Source organism: Bacillus rossius, chromosome 10, assembly GCF_032445375.1.
Source record: "Bacillus rossius redtenbacheri isolate Brsri chromosome 10, Brsri_v3, whole genome shotgun sequence".
NCBI classification, from domain to species: domain Eukaryota; kingdom Metazoa; phylum Arthropoda; class Insecta; order Phasmatodea; family Bacillidae; genus Bacillus; species Bacillus rossius.
Window position 1 is genome coordinate 35,424,710 of NC_086337.1, and position 26,361 is coordinate 35,451,070.

General features: G+C 38.6%; 1 protein-coding gene across 2 annotated transcripts in view; it reads right to left on the bottom strand.

Moving 5' to 3' along the window:
* Positions 1-1,397: 1,397 nt before the first annotated feature.
* Positions 1,398-26,361, bottom strand: part of LOC134535946 (nephrin-like) — a 325,160-nt gene continuing 300,196 nt past the window's right edge. The window contains exons 12-14 of one of the 2 annotated variants that reach the window (XM_063375364.1): positions 23,799-24,083; positions 15,100-15,242; positions 1,398-1,739 (exon numbers count right to left, since the gene is read on the bottom strand). In XM_063375364.1, coding sequence (XP_063231434.1) covers positions 1,584-1,739; positions 15,100-15,242; positions 23,799-24,083 — 584 coding nt within the window. In that variant the 3' untranslated portion in view covers positions 1,398-1,583. Of the gene's footprint in view, positions 1,740-15,099; positions 15,243-23,798; positions 24,087-26,361 lie in introns of both variants that reach the window. The other variant, XM_063375362.1, reaches the window with a different exon arrangement.

Below are 26,361 nucleotides of genomic sequence, written 5' to 3' on the forward strand. Positions count from 1 at the left end.
CTGACAGTTGAAGCCGGTACTCAGTTTCTTCAAATAAATAAAATAAGAAAAGGTGCTGGTCTGTTAAAATGACTGGTGTTAACCCAGTTTCGACTAGATGGCGCACAACTGGGGTCCAGTTCTGTTAATCACAGCGGGGCAAATATAGCCCGATGTCATATCTGTTCCCAAGTCGCTTCGTTTAGCAATATGTTCTAGCAAGCTGTACGAAGGCTGATGTTTGAAGTTTATTTTATGGCTTGGAAGTAATTCGCCAGGACGATGGTTAGAAAAAAATATATATATATCATGAGGCGAAAGGTGTTAGAACAAATATGCTGACAACAGAGCAGCAAGGAATCAGCATTGAACTTCATTATGACCAAGTATGTTTTGCTCACAAGGTGGGAAAGAAGTGTTAATTTTTACAGAGGCAAAGATTTCAGACATCCAGTCATAAGACGTACATAACCCTTCACGAATTAAACTATGGAAAAATCACTTATTTATACTGAATTTAAAGTTGGGTGTTAGTTAAAGCTTCGGTGACTAACCGAAAAGCACAAGATTAACTCGTGTACCTAGACGAAGCACATGGTAACCTGCACGTGGAAAATGGGTGTATTCCTCAGAATACTAATAGTGTTTTGGCCCACAACAGCTGTTTCTTCGCAGCTCTGAGCTCATGTCGTCCACACCTCGTTATATATTCTTGATAACGGCTTCTCTCTCTGTTCGTCCATCGGGCAAGGTCACTATTCTTCAGATACACGCAGGACCCTTTATCACATTCCACGCGTCCTGAGGTTGGTCATCGGTACAGTGATTTAAAGGCTGGAGTGTTACCTAGTGTAGGTGCCATCACACGAGTTTGCCTCGATGTCTTTTTAACTCAAATGATAGTCACTTAAGATTTTTTATTTAAAACTCAATGAGGATTCCCCAAATAATCATGTATAATAACTGAAATATGTCTATTTGTTTTACCGACAGATAATATATTGGAAAAATTCGCGCATTCGTTTCGTGATATGCTAAAATTAAAAAAAAGTTATACCTTGGTGCTTCATCACATATTGATTTGCTGTTCATTTCCAATTATACTGGGCAATTATAGACCTTCAATCAAAGAAGTATCTAATCACGAAGTTACCTTGTTGAGACGCCTTACAAGTTCGCAACCAATGAGCAGGCGTCGTTTGTCCCAAAGCATGCGGAGCGAATCGCGAATATTTTCAGTCGTTATGTGTTTTTTTTTATCTATGGAGGTCATATGAAATTCATCCATGTATAATTTTTTTTAATGCTAACAGGAATCAAAACTTAATCTAGGAATTTCTGTAAAAAATATGGTGAGGACTGTGGAACTATTTTGGGTAGGTTATGTGTGTTTGGGTTGAATAAAAAATCACTATGCACACAATTTATGTTAAATTTTATTAGTTTTCAATTAATTTTTTCATCCCTTGCTCCGCCCCTGCGACCGAGAGCGCCACACGAGCGCCGGCAGGATGGCTGGGGAGGCGGTCCATGCACAGTACAAACGAGGGGTCGTGTGGGGGTGAGAGCTGCGGTGCGGGGGGGATGGACACCCCCTCCCCCACTCAGATGCAGCTCTCCTGGATGCGTCGAGACGTGGTCACGACCTCGGCGCCCGGGCGCGCCTGCAGCACGCACGCGGTGGACGCCGGCAGCGCGCTCGTGGGGCTGGACGCCGTGACGCCCTTGCTGACGCGCTTCGCCGTCGGCGCCGTCGTCACCTGCGGCAATTCCAGAGCACGGCGTCGGTTCGGAGACGCACCACAACGCCGAAATACCACAACGCCGAAATGCCAAATTGACCACAACGCAGACAGCTAGGAAACTGCTGTGTACCACAACGCCGAAATACACTAACGCCGAAAAGGTCATTGCCGGGGGGTTTATTCTAAGTTTCCAGCGTTTTCTATCGGAACATTTCGATATCGATTCCGACATATAGCTCTTTGGCCGATCGGCAAGAAACGGTTCCGAACGATCGTAATCGAAAGGTACTGAAATTGCTATTCTAAGTGCGGTATCGTTACGAGGCCTAACTATATCGGCAAAGTTCGGGTTACGATTTCCCCCTCTACAATTTTTCTGGCAGCGAAGATGAGATTTGAAAACAGCAACATAACAACAAAAAACACTTCATATTTCTAACAAATTTATAAATATAAAACACTGAGTTTATAAGACAATATACTTTCCATATGTTTCAATGTTGATAAAAGTATTTATAAAAATCTTAAGTAATTTTAAAAGTGCTCGTGCAAGCGAAAACATGTTTATTTCTTAAATTATTTTTACGGGATATTTGGTGGGAAATGTTTAGAGTTGTTTGCACGTGGTCGGTCATTGTATTATTGAAATAATAATGGCTGCTCGGCGATCTCATGTGAGTGAGGCAAATTAAAATGTTGCTTTATTTTATGGAGGAGCACCCCGAATTCTTGCGGAGAAAATTTTCATCCAATTTTACGACTGCAACAAAATATACACGCTGATTTATTGTTTAAACTTTTGATATCTAAAACAGGCGAATAATTTATGAATATGTAATTTGAAAGTTGGGTTATTTTTCAATTTACTTGCATAAAATCTTTGTTATAATATTGTTACTATAGAAAGAACGTCTTTACATTCCCACTTAGTTATTATGTATCTGGAGCACTACATACTTACATTATGTAATTTTTTTCAGTTTCTTTGATTGTAACTTAAAGCGGTAACCATGGTAAGGATTCATCCGAAAGAAGGCAAAACTAAAAAAAAAAAAAAAAAAAAGGAATACATTTATTTTACTTATAAGCGTCATATCAAATCATTCTATAAAACGGCATTGTGATATGTATATGGATAGAAGTCGCTTCCATATTCAGCAAAAACTTTCGTGATGATGGGGCTCTATTCAAGTAGTTGGCCTAACAGTCACGAGATGGTAGTGCTTGCGGAAATGCGAGGCAGTAGCGCGCAGCGGCCGGTAGGACTACTACAACACTTTATCGGAATTAAGTTTCGCGTCCGTTACCTTTTTCTGAGTGGTAACAGTAATTACTGAAGATATTTGTACATGTATTATGGAGCAATATTTTATACATAATAAATGTACAAATATCTTCAGTAATTACTGTTACCACTGGGGAAACGCTAATGAACGCGAAACTTAATTCCGATAAAGTGTTGTAGTAGTCCTACCGGCCGCTGCGAGCTACTGCCTCGCACTCCCGCAAGCCCTACTGCCCTCTCGTAACTATTAGGTTAACTACTTGAATAAAACCCCAAAATCATAAATATTCAATGCTACCGGGAAAACATTTCCTTTTACAAAATATTAAACACAATTGACACCTACGTAAAATATCGTAAAAATAGATCACGCCCAAAAATGTACTATTTTCGACAATGTTTAACTATTTGTGTAAACATAAATCGTGCATCCGCCATGATTTCAACTGGCTGCTAATTCCCGATCGGCAAAGGTTTTTCGACAGCAATTGTATACTCGAAACATACCGATCGTAAGCTTACGAGAATCGAATGGTTCCGAGTTGATGAAAGTAACTTAGAATACCATTTTGTAGAAAGCTTCTGATAATCGTGGCATCACGATCGGGAACTCTTTTCGAGAAACTTAGAATAAACTACCAGGACTGCCACAAAGGTTAGGTTAGACTAGGTTAGGATAGACTAGGTTAGGATGTACTAGGTTAGGATAGACTAGGTTAGGTTAGACTAGGTTAGGTTAGACTAGGTTAAGTTAGACTAGGTTAGGTTAGACTAGGTTAGGTTAGACTAGGTTAGGTTAGACTAGGTTAGGTTAGACTAGGTTAGGTTAGACTAGGTTAGGTTAGACTAGGTTAGGTTAGACTAGGTTAGGTTAGACTAGGTTAGGTTAGACTAGGTTAGGTTAGACAAGGTTAGGTTAGGCTAGGATAGGCTAGGCTAGGATAGGCTAGGTTAGGTTATATTACGCTAGGTTAGGTTAGGTTAGGTTAGGTTAGGTTAGGTTAGGTTAGGTTAGGTTAGGTTAGGTAAGGTAAGGTAAGGTTAGGTTTTGTTGTGGTATTTCGGCGTTAAGGTACATTTAAGAAACGCACACAAATTCATTCAGTTGTTATTTCGGCGTTGTGGTACACAGCAGTTTTATAGCTGTAGGCGTTGTGGTCAATTTTGACATTCGGCGTTGTGGTAACGACCCTGTCGGTTCGACTGCCGAGGTCCGTCTGCCGAGGTCCGTCTTAAGGCACACGTGTGGGGAAGGAGGCGGGTGGTTTACCAAACACCGTCACGGTGACAATACGGGGAACTGGTTAAGAAGTACCGTGAGGCAAGTGATTGCAGCGAACCTGGTGGCGTGGAGTGTACCTACGTTTTTAAACACGCAACACCAGTTGCATCTAGCGGTGTGGAGTGTGAAACAGCTTGGAAGCAAATGCAATTTAAAAGTGTCTTCGCGCTTCGCCAATGCTGTTTGGCCAGGGTTTCCCAATTTTTTCGTATTACGATGTTTTGGTTTTTGAGAACCTCTCCCGGTCCCAACAACACAAACTCACAAACACAACACAGCAATACTAACAATAAATGCAGCAACTTTTCCAAGCAAACCAAGTAATGAAATCAATAAATGTCGTTGGCCGACCTCCCAGTCGCCATCGCCAGGGTAGCACATTTACCTACTGAGGTTCTTGGAATTATTCCTACCTCTGTGGAATTATAGCCACAGCACTGAATTCGGGTAATTTAACACCAGAGTCAATACCCCGCGAAACCAAAAAATATACATTCCGGAAGCAGTAGCAATGTTTAAAACGAAGTTAAAACTTGTACACAAATAAAGAGAAATATGGGAACCACTTAAAACCAAGCTCGTTATCCAACAAAAGACAGATCGGCTCTGACTGGCCAGCTGCCGAAACAAATCGGAGAGGCCTAGCTCCAAATGACCAAACCAACAGCTAACTAGAAGAAAGGAAGCCTCTGATAAGGCCCACAGTTGCAGCCAATCAGGAAACACTCCCCACAGAGGTGAGTGTTTAAAGGCAGGAGAATTTCCAAGATCCTCAGTAGCTATTTGCTACCCTGATGATGGCGACTGCCAGGTCAACCGAAATGTCGGTGAAATATTCGCCTTCGACTTGGTTACGAACCAGAAATCAAGCCACTTCATGTATTAAATACATGATCTTTTTTTACAATGTAACTTAAACCGAAATTGTTATTTTAATAACTGAGCAGCCACGGACAAATACTCAGATGAATACTCCCATGAACTTTATTTTAACTTCCAACATTTTTTTCAAACACATTTTTTTTTAGTCAATGCCCACACATTAAGTATTTGCAATAAAGCATCTTTGCTACATAGTGTCCTTTAAAAAATTATAAACCGCTTAGAAACTAATTATTTAACTTTAAAACTAGACGTTGTGGTACTGGTTCTACCTGCTAAGCCTCGGTATTCGGTATTGTGACGGAATAATTAATACAAAATAGGTATCTGTTGAAATCTACAGAAATAGTTCTACATAATAGAGTAATGACTAGACTCATGTATTTTTCGCGAAAAGATTTCCAGACTGGCCGTGAGTTAAAACTTCAGCATACCAATCATAGCCATCCAGCGAGGAAGAAAACGCTGCCTAAATGGCCCCAGCCTCAGACAATTAGGGAAATGGCTTCTCTCGCAGACGGCTGACAAAAACATGAGAAAAAATGGGTGCGTGTGCTTACGTACGTGCGTTAGAAGTTATACTTACTTCGCGTAATAAAAAACTATATTTAATTTTGCATGCAAATAAATATAAATAATATTAATAAAAGGACTGGAGTTATATTATAAATACATTTGGTTAAGTATAAATGCAATAAAATTAAAAACCTTAAACGAATACACAGTATCAAATATTAATACAAATAAGGAAATAAAATAAAAAAAATTTATTTAGTAAAATAATGAAGGTAATTTTTAATTAATAATAAAAATCATTAAATATGCTAAATGTTTATTCTAATTCATTGAGTGTAAGTCATTATTAAAAAAAATATTGTAATAAGTTGAATATTATGACTCAAATAAATTATACATACCAGAATATAACCTTACGTGCATTTATATAACACTATTTATTTCACTAATATTCTCAATACGTAAATTGTTTTAATTCATAGACCAATATTTAATATCAATCACTAAAGTATAAGATTTACAAGCACATATATAATTTTTATTTGAATTTAGCTTTTTTTTTCATCCTGTAAATTTTTACTGTCATTTTTTTTCCATAAAGCGCATAAAGATGTATGTATAACTACGAAAAAAAATTAGTATGTTGTACGTGACGCACTCCAGTAAGAACGGAAAGCAGCGGAATTCAGCCGTGTCGTTTCAGTTCGTGTTGGGGCGTAAGACTCACCTCGCACGTGTGTGCTGTCTTGTTGTAGGCTCCCCGGAGATTTATAAGGCCGACGGGGATGTAAGGGCCTATACACCTCCACCCTCTCTCTCTCTGTCTTTCTCTGTCTCTTTGTCTCTCTCTCGGTCTCTGTCTCTACTCTATCTCCGTCTCTATCTCCGTCTCTATCTCTGTCTCCGTCTCTATCTCTGTCTCCGTCTCTATCTCTGTCTCCGTCTCTATCTCTGTCTCCGTCTCTATCTCTGTCTCCGTCTCTCTGTCTCCGTCTCTCTGTCTCCGTCTCTCTGTCTCCGTCTCTCTGTCTCCGTCTCTCTGTCTCCGTCTCTCTATCTCCGTATCTCTGTCTCTATCTCCGTCTCTATCTCCGTCTCTATCTCCGTCTCTATCTCCGTCTCTATCTCTGTCTGTATCTCCGTCTCTCTCTCTCTGTATCTCCGTCTCTATCTCTGTCTCCGTCTCTATCTCTGTCTCCGTCTCTCTGTCTCCGTCTCTCTGTCTCCGTCTCTCTGTCTCCGTCTCTCTGTCTCCGTCTCTCTGTCTCCGTCTCTCTGTCTCCGTCTCTCTATCTCCGTATCTCTGTCTCTATCTCCGTCTCTATCTCCGTCTCTATCTCCGTCTCTATCTCCGTCTCTATCTCCGTCTCTATCTCCGTCTGTATCTCCGTCTCTCTCTCTCTGTATCTCCGTCTCTCTCTGTATCTCCGTCTCTCTCTCTCTGTATCTCCGTCTCTCTGTCTCTGTATCTCCGTCTCTCTGTTTCTGTCTCTCCGTCTCTCTGTCTCGGTCTCTCTGTCTCGGTCTCTCTCTCGGTCTCTCTCTCGGTCTCTCTCTCGGTCTCTCTCTATTTCTCTCTATTTCTCTCTATTTCTCTATCTCTCTCTATCTCTCTCTATCTCTCTCTATCTCTCTCTATCTCTCTCGGTCTCTCTCTATTTCTCTCTATCTCTCTCTCTGTCTATCTCTCTCTATCTCTCTCTATCCAAGGTGCGATCGCAGCGCTCCTCGCAGGCGGTTAGGCGGCAAAGTGGCGCGAACGACGAATCGGGACGGTTTGTGGGCTCCGCCCGCGGGCATCAGCGGGGAGGGGGGGTTCGCGCCCGGCCTGACCGCAGTCGCTAACTGCAGGAGCGTCGAGAACGCGCGTCCAAGAGGGACTCCGTGGTCGGTCCCGGGGCTGGAAGAAGTGAGAGTGGAGGAGGAGGAGCGATGGTTGCAGAGTCGCTGCAAGGTCTCTTCCCTGGAATAAAGCCGGCTCTGCAGTGGCACGGAACATTTGCACCATCGCGTCTCAAGCTTCCACAACGTACATACGGCAAACGTAACAAATGGCAACCAACGAAATTACATTCATCTTAAGATAACGAAATATTATTTTTATTGAAAAAAAAAATGCTTCTAAACCACAGTACGGGCAGAACACCAGATATTCTTGGGTTTGAAACCAATTTTTACCATATTTAGTACACGAACGAACATGGCTCGGCTTCTGTTGGTCGCAACGGAGCAACGTAAAAAGGAAGAGCTAATCCGTACGGGGCCGTCTACATCTGCGTGCCGTTGTGGAAACTTTATTCCGTGAGATTCGTCTCCCGTTTCTGTGTTATTGCGTAACGTGCCTAAAACATGCAATCCTTCCGTTCCCGTGATTCCGTTTTACTTTCTTCCCTCCCACCGTGAACCCGCTGGCTCGCGCCGTAGTCCCTTCTTCCTCGCGGATGCCTCGCCTCCATTTGTCTTCCCTTCGCCCGCCCTGGCCGCAACTTTGTTCACCCCTTTCTCTCCACCTGGAACACCCCACGTTGGTGTTTTCGCCTGCATTCACAGCATCCTTCTTCGGGTAGCCTAACGCACGCGTTGCGGTGAAACTTCTACGAAAACAAAAACACTTTGGTTGGATCCTGCTGCTTACAGTGTTTACTGGAGTGCTTTAATGACTGATGTTATGTTTGTTTCAAAAGTGTTTAGTCAATAACAATTTACTTGTCATTTAACTTTTTAAATTTGTCTTCCTAAGTTATTTTGATTTTGCAAATAATGAAATAAATCCATAGTATAGCCGTATTTAAGTGTTCATAAAAATTTTTTTTTTTCCTACTGAACAGTTCATTATTCAATGGATTTTATGAACTAAGGAACATTTTTATGTCAGTCCTGGCAAGTACTGAAATAGTTTTATCATGTAGTGCACAGTTTTTGATTAACAGTTTGTATGTAGCCTTCGTCTTAGGAATTCTTTATTTTTATATCATTCATTAAATCAATGAAAATTCTCCAAAAATATAGATATCTGAGTTGCCTTTAAGATCATAAAGTTACTGGATAGGAATTTTTTTTAGTACAAAAACCTTTCATAAATAATTAAATGTTATATTATGAATGTATTTAAAATCATCTGCAAAAAGAACACGACGTGCAAGTAAATTAAAAGCAAAATAATTAATAGTAATACCCCCAAAAGGCACTGTTTATCATTAAATCGAACTTCTAAGTTTATGGCTGGCTGCTACAAATAGTTTACGCTTGTCATTAATAATTTAATTTACACTGTCATTAACAGTTTAGCTTGGCATTAAGCACTGAATTCATTTTTTAGAATAATAACTTCTGTATTAATCCTATATATTTACCCATAATTAAAAAAAACTGTGTTAATTTCTCGTTGTGTGATCATTTCATTAACGAAGCCAATAAATTTTTCTTTCGTTGGACATTTAAAATAAACTTGATTTGCAAAGTTTACTTGGTGGAAACTTTACTCGACATGGCCGAGCACAGAGCACGTGACCTTTGACCTAACACACTAGCTAGGACAACACTTAGGCCGGTATTCCAAGACTCAAAAATAAGGGTTTATGTGTACACCTGCACTCTAACCGTATTCCTAGTGCACGATAGGACACGGCCAGTTTTTATGGAACGGATATTGGTGTCTTATCCTTCCTTTGCCGATCTCTTGCCCAAATTCCGCGCATGCGCAGATCTCAATTTTTGTTGAATTCATCCAGGTGGCTGAATCGCATCTGACGCCATTAAATCGTACCTATATAATTACTTCTGCGATCATCGGTGGACGTTTCAAGCGTGTTGGTGTACCAAATGAAATGTCAAGGGATACATTTTATACACTTTAATAGCCATAATAAGAAGTTATCGCAACATAAAAATTACTTGAGACAGTTAGAAAGGCTGTTTTATTTTTGTGCGATGGTGCTGCTATCTATAGTTTTTTTTTGTCGTAACAATTGTATCGATGGTTGCAAAAATTTCCACTAGAATGTTTTTTTTAACCAGTTTCTAGCCTCGGGTAGGGCACCGTTCATTAAAACGGTTGCCGATTTTGTTTTCTTACTGTAATTCGGTTTGTACACGTTCTGAAATAAGACCCGAGAGTAAGGTTACGGTCGTATCCCAACAATGCAGTGTTTATTCGCTACCTTCACGCGGACGTCTTGAAATACTGTCCTAAGACAACATATACTTGAGAACACCAATACAATTTTTAGAACTGCTGCTGTAAAAAATTCAGCCATTCTGTACCTATCCAAATTAACATTTAAGTTGAGAAAATCCTCAAGTTGTCTCAGAGAAGTTTACCTTACTACAAAATGTTTGTTAAAATACTATATAAATTTATGTTTCGTGATTTAAGAAAAGTAGTTTCTATGGTTTTTACGTTTTCTAGTGGTGGATCCAGTTGATGTATTTTTTATCTATTTTACAAGCCATAGCGTGCGTCTGTCAAGTAAAGATAACTGTATTGTTTTCGTTGAGAAGCGCTTTTCTACGTATGTGAAATCCCTTTCTTCTGTCAACCATTTTATTTGTCTCGGGGAAAGAAATAAAACACGCGTTTTTATCATCACGGGTTTTTTTATGAGTTGCTACCCGTCTTCGTACAGAGACTTACATTGGTCGCTTCTTGTAAAATCGCTTCAAATGCCATCTCCCCAGGGGCGCGCGATAAATCAAATGCCGTGCCCGTAGGGAAACATCTTTTCTCTAACCCCGTCTCCCTTACATCACAACAGTCTACTCTAGCTGGAAGTGAAGGGCATGTTGGACAAAGAAGATTTCACTCGAGCATAAAAATTCTTGCAATTGGAGAGGAGTTGGGAGAGAATTCGTAGAACTGAGCTCTAAGTCGATATTCAAAGATTGCGAGGACAAAATAACAGTGTGTAGAACTGGAACAAGAGCCTTTTTTTTTTTTTCAAAATGATATATCTGTACTTTCATTATTTTCAATTTAAATATGTTTGAGCACAAATGCAGTCAGAATGCAAAAATATTTGCATTCGTGAAAAATTATTTGATGTGGCTGATATATGAATTAAGAATTAGGGAGTCATGTGTATATTTTAATTCAATTATCTCTAAATTACTCGAACGTTTGATATCTTTGAAGTGAAGTATTTTGTATGATAACATTATTTAATGTAGTATTCGTATAATAACAATTTTAATCCAGTATTGCAGATAAATATTAAAATATTTCTCTGATTAGGTGGTGGAAATCATTACCATGATTTATATTATTCGTTTTTATTTGAAACTCACCGTTGAATTCGTAGTCGATATTGATCAAAAATTAAACTTGTATGACTAAAACCGCTCTAGTGTCGTCGTCCAACGTATAGCACCCTCGTAGTTACAGGTCGTTGGTCATCAGAATTGGCACGTTTTTTCGCTGCTAACATTCGTGACGACACGGGTGTGTACAGACTGTTAAGAAAACATTTACAGAACATTACGTGGAGCGTTAGTATCCCGCTGCGACGTTGGATTTGCCTGGCAAATTTTCAACCGTCGATACTTTTGGCAAGGAGAATTCAAAGTACCCTGAATATTCTTGTTTTTTTTAATTTTTGAATACACTATATTTTAAAAAATCTCCATTATAAATTTATTATTGTTTTATTTTATTATTTTAGTACGAACACCTCATTTTGTTAGGGAGCATGGTAAAAGAAAGGATTGAGATCTGAGAGAAATATTGTGTAGCGTAGGTTGATGAAATAATTAATGAAAATGCCGGTTTTTATCAAATCCGCAGTATGCCTACATATGGTAATTCAAAATTTGGTTTAAAAGTATTTTTTTTTTGTAAACATAACTTAAAGTACGTGAGGATAAACTAATCTAACTAGCGTTGCCCGGGCTGAATAGAGGGTGAAGGAGAACTTTTTGAAATAGTGTATAGTGTGCGAAATCCCATCAAGAGTTGCCCAAATTCTGATTCAAGGTGTAAAAATGGGTGATGTGTTAAAGAGAGGGAAAGAGTTGGAGGAAGAAGTATACCCAAGTTTCATGTATTTATTTAACTTTTTTGTTAAATGTAGATAGTGATTTTATTTTTAACGTCAAGTGTGCAAAATGCTTTGGGAGTTGGAAAGGAAAATGGGTTGTTTTCGTTATCTCACGTTCTCAGTGAACTTTTTTTTCTTTTCTTTGATTGGATGTTGACGATAAATTTCACTGTTTATGTACGTAAACTGTTCAAAATTTCACCAAGGAGAACCAAAAATATGTTTTAAGGGGTAATAAGATGGAATGTGGGAAGTTATTTAACTTCTTGTGGCCAGGAAAAGGGTAGGTTTAACAGTAATTTTAATTTTATTTTTAACATAAAAGTGTGAAAAATTTCACCACGGAGTGAAAAATTCTCCTTAATGGGATTTGAAAGATAGATGGGGTAATTTTTTTTAGTATAGTGTATTCAATAAACTTTTTTTAAGAAAATCATATGTAAATAGTAATTTCCCTCCCCCTTTGAACTTCAAGTGTGCACTATGTTATCAAGTTGTACCAGTACTATACTTTAAAGTAGTGGGAAAGGTAAATTAGAGTAGATATTCGAAATCTCGTAGAGATGATTGGATGGGGATAAAATTTAATTAAAAGTAGACAGTTAATTTCCTTTTAACTTCGACGTAAAGTTTGCCAAATTTCACCAAGAAGTGCCATAATACTGCTATATGGTTAGTAAAATAAATAAGGGTTGGTTTTTTTTAAATCTCCTGTAGACAGGGGGATGTGAGAATTTCTTTTTGAAATCGGACATACAGTAATATTCCTCTTACTTTAACGCAAAGAGTGCAAATTTCATCAAAAAGTAAAACAATTCTGTTTTAGGGGCGGAGAATGGGATGATTTTTCTTTCTTTTTTTTTATGAAGACTGTTACTTGCCTCATTTTTATAAATTAATTTAACAGTAATTGTCCTTTATTTTGAATGCTAAGTCAACATAATTTCCTCAATAGTGCCAAAGTTCTGTTTTAAGTGGTAGTTTTTTGAATTTCACCTATATGGTGACCCTCGTGTATCAAAGAAAATAAGTGTGCAAATTTTTATTGCAATCAGATAAATGGTTTAGGAACGCATAAGGGAAAAACAAACTTTAATTTATATATTTATGTACAAATTAATAATATACATACATATTTATGATTTACTGGGACTCAAGCTTATAACAGTTAATTGGTCACTAAATTTAGGTACCGAATTAAGAAAAAACTAAAACTAAAAGGTTTCGTAGATTTTTAACTACACTCATTTTAAAAAATTTTAAATCTTCATCCTGCATCAAATCATTTGAGGCTGTAACAATTTTTTTTACATCACAGATAGTCAATGTAACGCGATTAAAGAATCTTGCCGCATAAATCGTGCAAAAAAAAATTATTTTTCCCCATAAGTACTATATTTTATTTAGAATAGTTTTCAATAGATAGGTTTTCTATGGTTGCGTAGATTTTTATTCAGATTATCGAGTAATTTGGTGCAGGGTAGGGATATTAAAACTTAAAAAAAAATACCTATAGCTCAAACTACAAACTTTATTTTAATTTTCAATTTTTTTATTCAGAACCGTAATTAATACATATATCAGCTGTTCTCGGAATAGACGTTGAGTTATGGAACATCCTGTACATATCAGGCGAGAGTTTATGGATCAGTGGCTGGGGGCTTTTTGCTTTGGATTAGCCAAATGTTCCGTTTTTTTTTTTCCATTTCCGGCCAGATCGGAGAATTTTTTTTTTTTTCACTCGTGTTGTCGCTTCACCTCTCTGTGGAAGGCATTGACGAACCACCGCAGAATCATTCGGTTTTGTCCACCCCGTGGTTATGTCATGCCCGCCCTTTTTTTTTTATTTTAACCGGGCCGATACACCATTCGTCGTAGTCTTATTTAGTCTAAAATATCGACATGAAGTTTCCGCTGACACTCATTGGAGCCGACTGGCCTTGCCCGAGGGACAAACCTTTAAAAAAAAAACACTAGGTGGTGGAATGTTTTTTTGTTTGGGGGGGGGGGGGGTGCAACATTCACAGGCAACGTCCGTCACGTTTTCCACCTGCAAAAAATTTTAATTCGACCTCGCTGGAAATCTGGGCCCGAATCGCTTTGTTGGAGGACAGGTTTTCTAACCTATCAACCACATCGTAACCACCACTCCCCGCACACTCAATCATATGTTGTATTATGAAATTCATTCTAAAGTACGGCACTATTAAATTTAAAAAAAAAAAAAGTTTTTTTTACAGGAGTGTAATGTCTCGTCGACAGCGTGTTCATTAGGAATACAGAACACTACACGGAGATCCGCTCCTCACCGCATGGTTTTTTTTGAAGTGAAACTTCTTCGGGGAAGACGAGAGTAAAATTTCAAGGCCGAATTGTAATGCAACGTTTTCGTGGAACAATGCTGTAAAACGTTCCTGACGCTAAAAAGACAAGATAATAGGTACGGCCAAGTAGATATAAAGAGAACACTATGCTAGATACGTTGCTGGGCTCGTTTTTGTTCTCCTCTTTGTTGCGATTATTCGTTCCCTAACCCCCCCAAAAAAATAGAACCGAGAGAGATAGACGAACCAAAGCATAAGACAGAGAATGTGCGATGCGTTGGATTCAGAAAATACAGTCAGCTGTAAATGTCTTGAATTTTATATTTGCTACCAGCGCGCTCGCGTTCCTCCTTGTTCAACCAGCAGCTTAGGCAACGCTGTTGAGACAGTCCCTGCATTTCCTGCCTAGATAGCGCTACCTGTTATGCATATCATATTTCGTTGTGAGATTTGGCGTGTTACAAGTGGAAGAATTGTTTGAAGATACATTAACACTCACAGTTTTTCTTTAAGCAGTATTTCAACTTTTAGTAATATTTGTTGTTAGTTAATAATTATTTTTTTCAAAAACTATTGATATTTGGTGGTGTATAATAATTGTGTTAATTTTTGTTTATTAATTTATTTTTATTTTAATCAAATTTCTAATAAAAAACTAAAATGGTCGGATTCTTTAATACTTGAACAGAAATTAAGGTCAAAAAACCCAGCGATGTGTTATTTTTAGGAAATTGTCTTTCTCGCTTTCTCTCTTTCTCGCTTTTACACTCGCTTTCTCTCTCGCTTTCTCTCTCGCTTTCTCTCTCGCTTTCACTCTCACTTTCACTCTCGCTTTCACTCTCGCTTTCACTCTCGCTTTCACTCTCGCTTTCTCTCTCGCTTTCTCTCTCGCTTTCTCTCTCGCTTTCTCTCTCGCTCTCTCTCTCGCTGCCATTTTTCCCCTTACGATGTACTTACGAGTAGAGGTTTGTATTACCAAAGTAGTTAAACTTCTATCACGTGCGCTGAGATACACGCGCTCTGCGGTAGTAGTTGTCGTCGGGTACTCACTCACCTTCGGCGTGGTCCGGCCCGCCTCGGCCACGCTCGGCGCCTCCGCCTCCTCCAGCCCGTTCTGGCCGCGGGCGTCCTTTTTCCTGCGGCGCCGCTGCGGCGGCGTCTTGTAGATCTTCATGAAGCCCTTGAGCGGACGCCTCTCTGTCGACAGCACAGACGCCGCTAAGCATCAGCGCCTTCCTTCACAGACTGGACGTGGTCACATTCACCGGCTCGCAACTTATATTCTGTTCTTACGAAACCTCTCTCAAAAGTAGCACAAACTTGTTTCCTTAAAAAATAATAATATTTGCACACAGCAAAATAATTTTTTATACAAACATATTTTTTGACGAACAAGAAGGAATTTAAAACTGACATAACCTTATACAAACTATAAAATGTATACCTCCGCGAAAGTAGATCTATAGGTGAAGGAGTGGGGGTAAATACACCACAAAAAGAAAGGAGATGAGTGGGGCAGCAAGGGGACTGGTTTAACATGGGTGGAAGTGGGAGGGGAGGGAACACTCGGGGCTAAATGACAGAAAATTGAAGATAGCCGAAGCACGGAAAATACGTAACAATTGCAGTTCACTGCAGGTTTAAATTTAAAAAAAACAATTAAACTCTTTTAGTATCAGAATTTATTAATAACCATATTAATGTCACCTTAAACCTTTGTCAAAAAAAATTATACGAACACTGATTAGCGCAAGGAATGAAAAATAGTGTTAGGAGATCAAAAACAATTACTAACTACCTTAGTAGGCATAGTATGAAATTAGTTAAAACATACAATGCTGGATGCATTATGTAAAAAAAAAAAACACTCAAAATATTTTCGCTGCATGGAATATGAGAAAATTTAAAGCGATATTTTTTTAATATTGGCGAACATATAAGATGTTGTGTAGGCTACATTAAGTTCTTAAAATGTCCCAAGAGTTTCTAGAATTTTCCAAAATAATTCCAGAAGAAATAGTTACTTCGAAATCTACCTACCCCTGTAGGCTGTGCCGAAAGGGATTTTGTTTGTTACTCCATTCTTTATCAACCCAATCGTTAAACCATTCTGCTACTTCATTATACCATCCCATGTAACTCAAAGTTGCCCGAATCAAAAATATGTACCTTTGGAAGCGTTGCTGAATATGTTCATACGAATGGCGGTGAGCGACTACAAACTAATCCATCGGATTCCAAACCTGCGGGAAGTAGGCCTACGTTTCGGAAATGCGTGCAACTGTGGCGTTGGGATGCAAATGACCTGAAGAGATATTCGTTGAACATTCGACGTCGTCCTTTGCAAACGTAACGCGAAGTCTGATGGTTCATTCCGCTCGTTTAGAACAAAAAAAAATACGCTCCCGCCGATGAAACTCCGGCAAGACGTTGTCGACTTCCGAGCGACACGTGCGAACGGGGAACTCGACGAACGCCGAAAGGCGTTGGCGGTGTCGGCGTGGCCCGCGCCGGGGTGCGAACTGAAAACGGCTTCAAGTGCAGTCCCTGGTGTAACCTTTGGTGTTCAGTTGAGTCTGTTAAGGTTTGGCGTTTTTTTTTTTTATGGAAATGAGGTTGGAGCATTTTTAGAAGAGTTAAAATGCCTAAAACGCATGTTTTCAGAGAATTTTTTTTAGGCGTAAAACAACCGGTACAGATACTTGAAAGCACTTAAGGGACTTGCATTACACCTTTATCTTAATTTCTCCGCAATATAATGTTACGGTTACAGCTCAAATTTCACAGTTATCCTGTGACTACGAGAAGACTGCGCGCCAGTTCAGATGCTATGCCGTGCTAGAATCACCAGCGAGCGTCGCACACACACACACACACCTGACGAGGCGGGCCCCTTAACCGGAATGCTCGTCACCACACCGCGTGCTGGTCACAGAACAAGGAGGTAGATACATAAGTGCAACTTTCAGTGACAGTAAACAGTGCGAGCTGTATAGATTGCTCACAGGAGTGTACAGAATGTCGAATAATTCGGTGTACATATTGTTACTACAGAGTCCTATTCAAAAAATAAATAAGGGACTCTATACACTACTTATTCACTGAAATAACAAAAACGTTTTTATGTCCACTACAAAAAAAATTATCAATACGGGCCCTGTCAAATGTTTTGTGGTGATAAAAAGTGATTTGATAGTGATTTCTGGCTATGCGTATGTTTAGCACGTGACTGTCTGATGGGGGGACCCGCAACTACCAGCAAAAAATCTCGATTGGGAAGTTTAAATACAAAGTGTTAGCTATATAATGATAATTTGTATACTTGATAACTAATTGCGCAGTATGACATTCACTGTGGAATACAAAAATCAATACTGGTTTGTAACATAAAAGAAAAAGCATTTTCTATAGAAATGTTTAGTAGATGCAGTATTCTGGTATGTGGCTACCAAAATAAAAGTGAACTAATTTCTCAGTGGTTTGTTTGCCCGATAATAAGATGAATTATTTACCACAATCAATGCAGCTATTTTAGTAATATATTATGAAAGCTGCAGTCTAGCGGATGGGCCCAAAACTACCTCTCGGTCTCGGCCTTTAGATTGGTGCTAGCTGCTTCGACGGGTAAACGCGCCAGGCCCTAGTAGTTGTAAGCCTCTGACGCTAGCTCTGCGGGCGTACATGAGCTTTTGTACGCAGAATTCCCCAGACGCCGTGAATCGAACACTAAAGACCCAGAAGGAAGAGAATATAAAATTTATTTAGTGTAGAAGAATATGGTATCCGAATGTGTGTACTCAACATTTGATTCACCAAGACTGGCAATATGTAAATAAAATAAAAAAGCTGGGACTGATTTAGGTTTATTTACAATTTTCTATCAAAGATTTTTACGGAAACGGTTGTCTATAGAGCGTTTAAAATTTGCATGGAATTGTAAACCAAGAGAATATTCCCCGAAAATAGCAGTTTTCAGAAAAATTGTAATTCAATGTCGAATTAATTTTTCAATGCTGTCTGTGAGTTAAGTGGTGTGAAAGTTGGAGTAACTATTCTAACTCTACAAATTACATGGCGGAGTTAGTATTGAAATGTAAAAGTAGGTGTATTATGTTTTTTAAAGTAATTTCTTGGTTGTTAACAATAAATGTTACTGCACCTAAGTCATTTATCATGTTTAATAATTAAAACAAACAGAAACAGTGCCTTAAATTCTACCCTGTTTCATTTCCTAATCTTCCCGTTACAGCTTTCTGCCTGAAGACGAAAATATGGATCATTGAGCAGTAAACTCTTGGTGTAAATTCTACACATAATATCGAATACGTTTTTTAGTGAGTAAATTAGAGGTAGAAAACATATAAAGCAAAATTAAATATAATTAGTGAGTTTTGCATTTGGTACATATGTGGATGTCCCTTTTTATAATATGTATGAAAAAAAAAACTTTATTAGAATTTTCAATGAGGTTCAGCTTACTAATCTGTATATTTTTGCTCAAATTAAATCAGATTAATATAAATTCAGTTTTTCTTTGTGTGTCTAAAGTACCAGCTGAAAAATTTATATATATTAGTTAATGTAGGCCTAAATCTGTTTTGACGAATGGTAAAAATACTTTATACGCACGGGAATGATTTAAAAAATAAAAGGATAGAAAAGAAACAATAATTTAACAAAAGAGATTTTTTTATTACTTTTATGCAGATAACTTCTTGGAATGACAAATTTCAATTTACAAGGGAGAGCTCAAAAAAAATAACATTACTAATAATGGCGGTCTTATTCTTGTTGACATCACCGCTGCTCAACCCAATAAACCAGACAGACATTTATGAATTTTCTCGGAGCTCGGATGCTATGATCCAGAGAGAGAAATAAGAGAGAAAACTTGAGCGGCAGAGATGGAAAACTTCTTTTTTTTTTTTTAGGGAGTTCGGGGTTGAAGTGGTAAAGAATAGATGATTACGTCTTCCAGCGTGAAAAAAGTGTTATAAGGCTCCAGATGTTTGTTGAACGTGAGAGAGAAAAGGGAAAAGGCCTCGGATGGAGCTGCAGGTACGAGAGATGATAGGAAAGAGAGGAGTAAAAAGAAAGTGGGGAAGAGGAAATAACCTATTCGCTTGCGTTATGATTCGGAAGGAAAACACAGTTGCGGTGAAATAATAGGTGGTGGTTGGTCGAAGATGTGGGAATAATTGTTCGGTCAGCACTACCTTGGAGTAAGATTGCGAAAAGGGGGAAGCAAGATAACGGAGATTTCGTGCGGAAAACATCTGGCTTGGTTCCCTTAGGGCCCTTAGGCCTTGTGTTTATTTTACAGTCGATTCAACCCATAATTGATACTTTCACAAGGGACCCCCAGCGTAAGCTACCCAAGGGGAAAAAGGAAAGGTAGCTATATGACCGTAAGGATGACAACTAAATCTAACGCACGTATTCTTTCAAACAAATTCTACGTGGCATCGAATCCATAAAGAGAGACTGTAAAAGAGTGAAGTTTCCAGGAGTCTTGAAGAAAGTAAATGTGGCACATATAATTTACTTGCACTGTTCTGCTGTGAGAGTATTATCAAAATATTCGGCAATAGCTCTTGTCTCACTGACTCGTACATTCTTAGTGAACACCGTGAACAAATTAATAAAAACATGTAGTTACTCATTAAATGAAATACAAACCACACGGTTTTTAATTTATGTAAATATTGATCAACTCTTACTGGTTCTTTTTCGATTGTTGTAACCCAATTTCAAACGTAACTCAAAATTCTGGGACATAGCCTAAACCAGCTGGATAGACGGGTAAAAATTACTTCGTTATTCTTACTCGTATTATTACGTTGCAGTTCTCTTTAATTACAACCTAGCTAGGGAAACAGTTACAACTTAAGTGCACAGAACGAAATGAAAGATAATTAAGTTCTTGTGGTTTACGTGTCTGTGAAATATATAACAACAATAATAATAGATACAATAATTAATGTTACATTCTTATAAAATGATGTTAAAAAAAACTACTTGATTTTAACTACACACAATTTCTTTCCTTATTTGAAGAGTCCAGAAATAAAAGGACAAGGGTCAATTTTTTTTAACCTGAAATTGGGATAGCTGGAGTTTTAAACTGGTTGAGGTATTTAGAATCCCACAGAAGTTAAAATTGTGTTGCACTGAGATAGAAAGATAAGGGTCTCTGTGGTGGAAGGGGAAAAAGTCGTATGAGCGAATGCAATATGCAACAAAACGATTGAGGTTATGTAGCCACGAAACAGTTGAGGATTGTCATTGCAAAAAGCAAGAATATTTCAAATTACAAGTGATGAGAGAAAATTTTTTTTTATAAATGTTATGGATTAACGTCATACGACGAACAATCACTCTATCCGTGAATTGATTACATTCAAGATAGTTCAACGTCATCGTCAAAGAAAAGCAGAGGAATAGGCGAATTTCTATTCCTTTTCATACTCGTATAGTATGCGAGTTTCCAGAAATAACTACTTATGTAAAGTGCCTGTTTGCTACAAAGAGATTTATAGTTACGTGGAATCACATCAAAACATCTGCAAACTTTTTCAAAGTGGACTTAAGAAAAAAGGTTCAGCTGCTTGAGATGAGAGAGGAAAACATGGTAAAAAGTCTGACAAACATTCAGAAGAGACGTAAGCGTATTGCGAATCCATCCACTGATTCAAAAGTAGGCTTTTTTCTGTAGGCATTAAACACACAGAAAAAAAATATTTACCTAAGGTGCTTTATGTGACAAAAATGCACACCACGTATCTGAAAAACATTTCCCAATAAAAAGTGTTTTATTGGAAGTATTGAGCGATCTTCCACACTTAAGTTCAACGTTGCGTTCGGCTATCAGGGGTGTGACGTGTAGTACCTACATGCGATTAACTGGTGGTGAAATTGAAAGTATTCAACAGAAGCAAAAATAATCGATCAACACCCCGGTATCATCAGAATTACGAAGTATAAATTTAAAAAAAGATTCATATCTAGAATATAGTCACCTTTTACAAGGGTTAAAATGCAGTAAGAATCTTATCACAAAACTTTGGATCAATGAAGCGATCGGCATGGATTGGGGGGGGGGGGGGGGGAATATGCGTGTCCCTAACATAATAACGATGTATATGTCCTCTATACATATAATTAAATTTAATACACTTATGCAGACGTGTATGGGAAGAAAGTAGCCAATGACGTTTGCTAAATCTTATGGGATTTTAGTTTCAACCACATGGACCCAGATATTAAAAAACTGGCAATATTCTATGATTCATGCTGTTGTCCTAATAAGAACTTCAGTCATTATAATGCTGCACTACATTGTACATTTAGTAGGAAAAAAACTAACCAAAATTAAAGTCATTCTTTAAGAATTCGCTGTCAATCTTTTTTGTAATGAGACCATAATATGGGTCTACTGAATCAAAAAAGTCACTTTGAGCTACCTTATGAATGAAACAGTTTTTTTTTTTTTTTTTAATTCTAGGGTAAAGCTTCGCCGTTTATAGTCGTTTCTTGTGAAAACCAATATATTTTCAAATCGTATACCAAATTCCTCTTTATGTATATACATATATATATACACACACATACATACATAAAGGCCTAAGTTTCCCTCAAATAAGGCCAGTGAAATAAATGCTTGTAGTCAAAACTGTACATGAATTATGTTTCAACCTGCAATTGTCTATATCTTAAGGCTGTGGTTATACGACCAAAAGGAAAACAACATTCTCTGCCAGAAGGCAACTTTCGACTATGGCATTCGTGTATCCAACAGATCAAAATACAATGATCTACGACAGCTCAAGAGTTTTGTTCTACTTCCCAAACACACACGTAACACACGCGACATGTGATGGCGAGGGTGAATGGAATGTGTAACTAAAAGGCATAAAAATTATTAGCCGAATACTGTCTTTCTAGACTACAATAATATACCCTCATCTTTCTTGCTTACTATGTTACTATTAAAATTAATTATATTTTTTTAAGTGTGACTTAAACTAATCTGTGTTATTAAAAATACCCTATTTAGTAATGAATTTGACATTAATAAGGCATTTCGCCAAAAACATAATAAAGTTTACTAAATAGTGTTTAAAGTTGAAGTGATTGTCTTAGCATTTATAATTTTATGAACCCTCATCCTTTTCTTCTTGTAAACTTAATTTATTGTTTACGCAAACTTTTTTTGTAAAACATTGTTTAATGACACGTAAAGTAAGTTTCTTTCTAAAATAAGGACAAAAACTCACCGCTTTGTTCTGTTTGAATCAGTTTTAAGATCTGTGATTTATAATACGACTAGCTTTCAATTTATTGTTATTTCACGGTACCATGTTACATTTATAATATATTAAATACTCATGGGGCATTGGACCCCAATATTTTATATATGTGTACCTCGGAGGCATGAGACACTGCCTACTTTTGGATAAAATGACCTTTTAATCATAAAATTGACCACCGTGTGACGTTCTTTCAATTGGAGTACAACACTAAGTTCTACGATATGGCAGAAAGTCATAACTTTCTGACAGGAAATAATAGAGGATATAAGCAATGCACTATCTAAAAATCTTAAAAATGTTCTCTTGACAAACGTAATGTCTCCAAGGTAGGTACATATTGGTAAGTATTTTTTTCGTAATCAACTATTATTTCTAGTTATTATTAGCAAGATAGAGTAATATTTTTTACTTTCTGAAGCATTCAAACATACTATAATATTAAGATGTTAATAAAAATTTGTCAAACTATTACAAAATCAGCGAGATTTTACTGCACAGCAACTGCTTCTCCGGCATGAGGAAGAACGGGGCACGAGGAAGAAAGAACGAGGTACGAGGAGGAACAAACGAGGCACGAGGAAGAACGAACGGGGCACGAGGAAGAACGAACGGGGCCACGAGGAAGAACGAACGGGGCACGAGGAAGAAGGAACGGGGCACGAGGAAGAACGAACGGGGCACGAGGAAGAACGAACGGGGCACGAGGAAGAAGGAACGGGGCCACGAGGAAGAACGAACGGGGCCACGAGGAAGAAGGAACGGGGCCACGAGGAAGAAGGAACGGGGCCACGAGGAAGAACGAACGGGGCACAAGGAAGAAGGAACGGGGCCACGAGGAAGAACGAACGGGGCCACGAGGAAGAAGGAACGGGGCCACGAGGAAGAAGGAACGGGGCCACGAGGAAGAAGGAACGGGGCACGAGGAAGAACGAACGGGGCACGAGGAAGAAGGAACGGGGACACGAGGAAGAACGAACGGGGCCACGAGGAAGAACGAACGGGGCCACGAGGAAGAAGGAACGGAGCACGAGGAAGAACGAACGGGGCACGAGGAAGAACGAACGGGGCCACGAGGAAGAACGAACGGGGCACGAGGAAGAAGGAACGGGGCACGAGGAAGAAGGAACGGGGCACGAGGAAGAAGGAACGGGGCACGAGGAAGAAGGAACGGGGCACGAGGAAGAAGGAACGGGGCACGAGGAAGAAGGAACGGGGCACGAGGAAGAAGGAACGGGGCCACGAGGAAGAACGAACGGGGACACGAGGAAGAAGGAACGGGGCCACGAGGAAGAAGGAACGGGGCCACGAGGAAGAAGGAACGGGGCCACGAGGAAGAAGGAACGGGGCCACGAGGAAGAACGAACGGGGCCACGAGGAAGAACGAACGGGGCCACGAGGAAGAACGAACGGGGCCACGAGGAGGAACGGGGCAGACACTCACCGTACTTGCTGGGGATGATGTCGGGGTCGGCGTCGTCCGCCGCCACGATCGCCGCCGCCGCTCCGGGGGCGGCGGCGGGGTTGAGCGGCGCGCTGTGGTCCGCCCCCCAGGCGCAGCCGTCCTCGGCGCCCGCCGCCCCCGGGGGCTTGGCGCGCGGCGGCCGGCGCAGGCTGTGGCGGCGGCGGTACAGCGCCGCCCCCGCCGCGCACACCAGCAGCGAGAGGGCGGCGGCGGCGGCGGCCAGGGCTGCCAGCAAGGGACTCACCGGCATCGGCGAGGAAGGCCCTGCTGGAAACCAGCAAACAAACCAAAATATACACTTCGCAGGCTTTCGCGAACATTGACTGGTATTGTTTAGCTTATGGGTTCCAAACTGTTTAAAGTTTCAGGAAATATACTGACTTTTCAATGAAGAATGTCCTTCAAATATACGATTCACAATCCCAGGTAACTTCCAAATTATATGTTTCGGTACGATGAGGGTAAACGCATACGAGGAAAAATTACTTTTTTTTTTTTTTTAAATTAGTCCTGACTAGTTTTCCAAAGTTATTTTTTCCCTCTTATACCAAGAATATGATTGTGGAATTGTATTCAATGTGAACTTTCCACCCATAAATTTACGAACATAACGTTTGATTTATGAAGATCCCTCGATATATTTATCTGCGTTCTTAGTAATTTTAATATGAAAACTTTTAACACTGGGATTATTTATTCATTCTTTTTGCGTAACATTTCGTCAATTGTTAAGACAAAAAATCTCTGTGATGTAGCAAAAGGATGAATGCAAAAAATCAAATAAATTTGAACGATTCACTAGCTACTTGTCTACTTGTTCACTAGTTGCAAAGAAACGTGTTTAGAACAATCACGTTTAATTCGTTATTGGCACTTTGCTTCTTCAGCGAGTTAGGTTAGTGACTTATACTTTTCCCGCTACTCACTCTACTGTGCTTTGATTGGCCGTTAAAATTTTGATCAATATTTTAAGATTATAAACGATTAAAAATAACTGAAATCACAAGGATTTAATTTAGTTAAAAAAACATTCAAAATTTTTAAAAATTTGATTAAAATCTCTCAAGAAAATATTTTGCGAGTGAGAGTTTAACTCGCCCTGTGGTGTTTACATTCGCTTAGTTAGTGACAAAACTCTCCTTACAAGAACAAAATGTTTCTCGCTCTTGATGGGGTATGTCCTGTTTCAGGTCATTATTTCATATTTACTTTTCAAACGGTTAAGCGTGCCATCTTGAATAAAATTTAGAAAATTATTCTGAAAGAATTTTAAACCATATAACGAAGTAGTCATTTCTAGAGTATCTGAACTGTCACAAAACAAAACAAAAAAAATATCACACACTTATTGCATAGTTATCTGGCAAAATTGTATTTTTAAGGTTTTCGTGCGATATAGATAAGAAAAATGCAACGAAATATAAAACTGGAAGTTTTTATTTTTAAAGTAAATTTTTCTGGAAGCTATGTGATGTGGTTTAATTTCTTTAAGGAAAAAAATTAATTACACATTGCTCTTTAAAAATATCAGAATATTTGTGATTTTTAAAGATATGATAAAATTAAATAAATTATTCGGAAAGAATTTTCAACTACATAACAGTTGCCACAAGCTATGCCTTTTAACCCAAAAATGTTATTTTATCCACTTGTTTCTCCTTATAAATACTGCACAAAAACGGAAATAATTCAAATTTGCCAGCTAATTACGCAAACAGTATGCAATATATATATATATATATAATATTAGATTCGTTAAAGTTTGGCCACTCAAAAAGTCTAAAAGTTTCACCGTGCTAAACGTAAAAAATAAAACAATGATATGGAACGGGATATACACCCTTAAGGTGTGGCATCAGCGAGTAATATTGAGCCGGTTTCGCCTGTGAGGGTGGACTTATAATTTTCTTGTTGCGAATTGGCAACCCTCGCCTTTCACCGGGGCAGGTTTGTTTGACCTCGGAGTCCCCCGCGGCCCCTAAAAGTCGCCGAAAGGTGTGACGAACTTCGGTAAAGCATTTTAATCACTCTAGATGATATTAAATTTTATCTCTTTATTCTCCATTAATCCACATCAAAAGTTTAACGAACCGCTTCGGGCTATTAGCATCATGCAACCTATATTAAAAGCACTCCTCGTTTCAAGATTTTTTCAAAATAAAAGATATCTCGGGCAATTTAAAATTAGATTTTTAAGGGGAAAGTAAAAAGGATGCTTCCCCTCTAGCTTTAACAAAGCATATTTTTGTCCGCATGTTACTATTTGCAATAATTGCCTGGTTAACTTTTATCTTATTCATCAATTAAGCACTACGTCAAGTTTCCGACTTGTGATTATTTTTTTTTTCTTTTTCTGAAGTCTGAATTTATAGTAACAAGCAGTCAATAGGCAAAAAAAAAATATCTCTATTGACACAATACTATCGATAGTTGCTTAAAACCAAAATATCTTATATAAGTTAAGGATCTATAAGGTTTTTTTTCCAAGTTAATTTAATGTAAAATTAGAAGTATTCAAATTTCAAGTAGACAATATATTGTT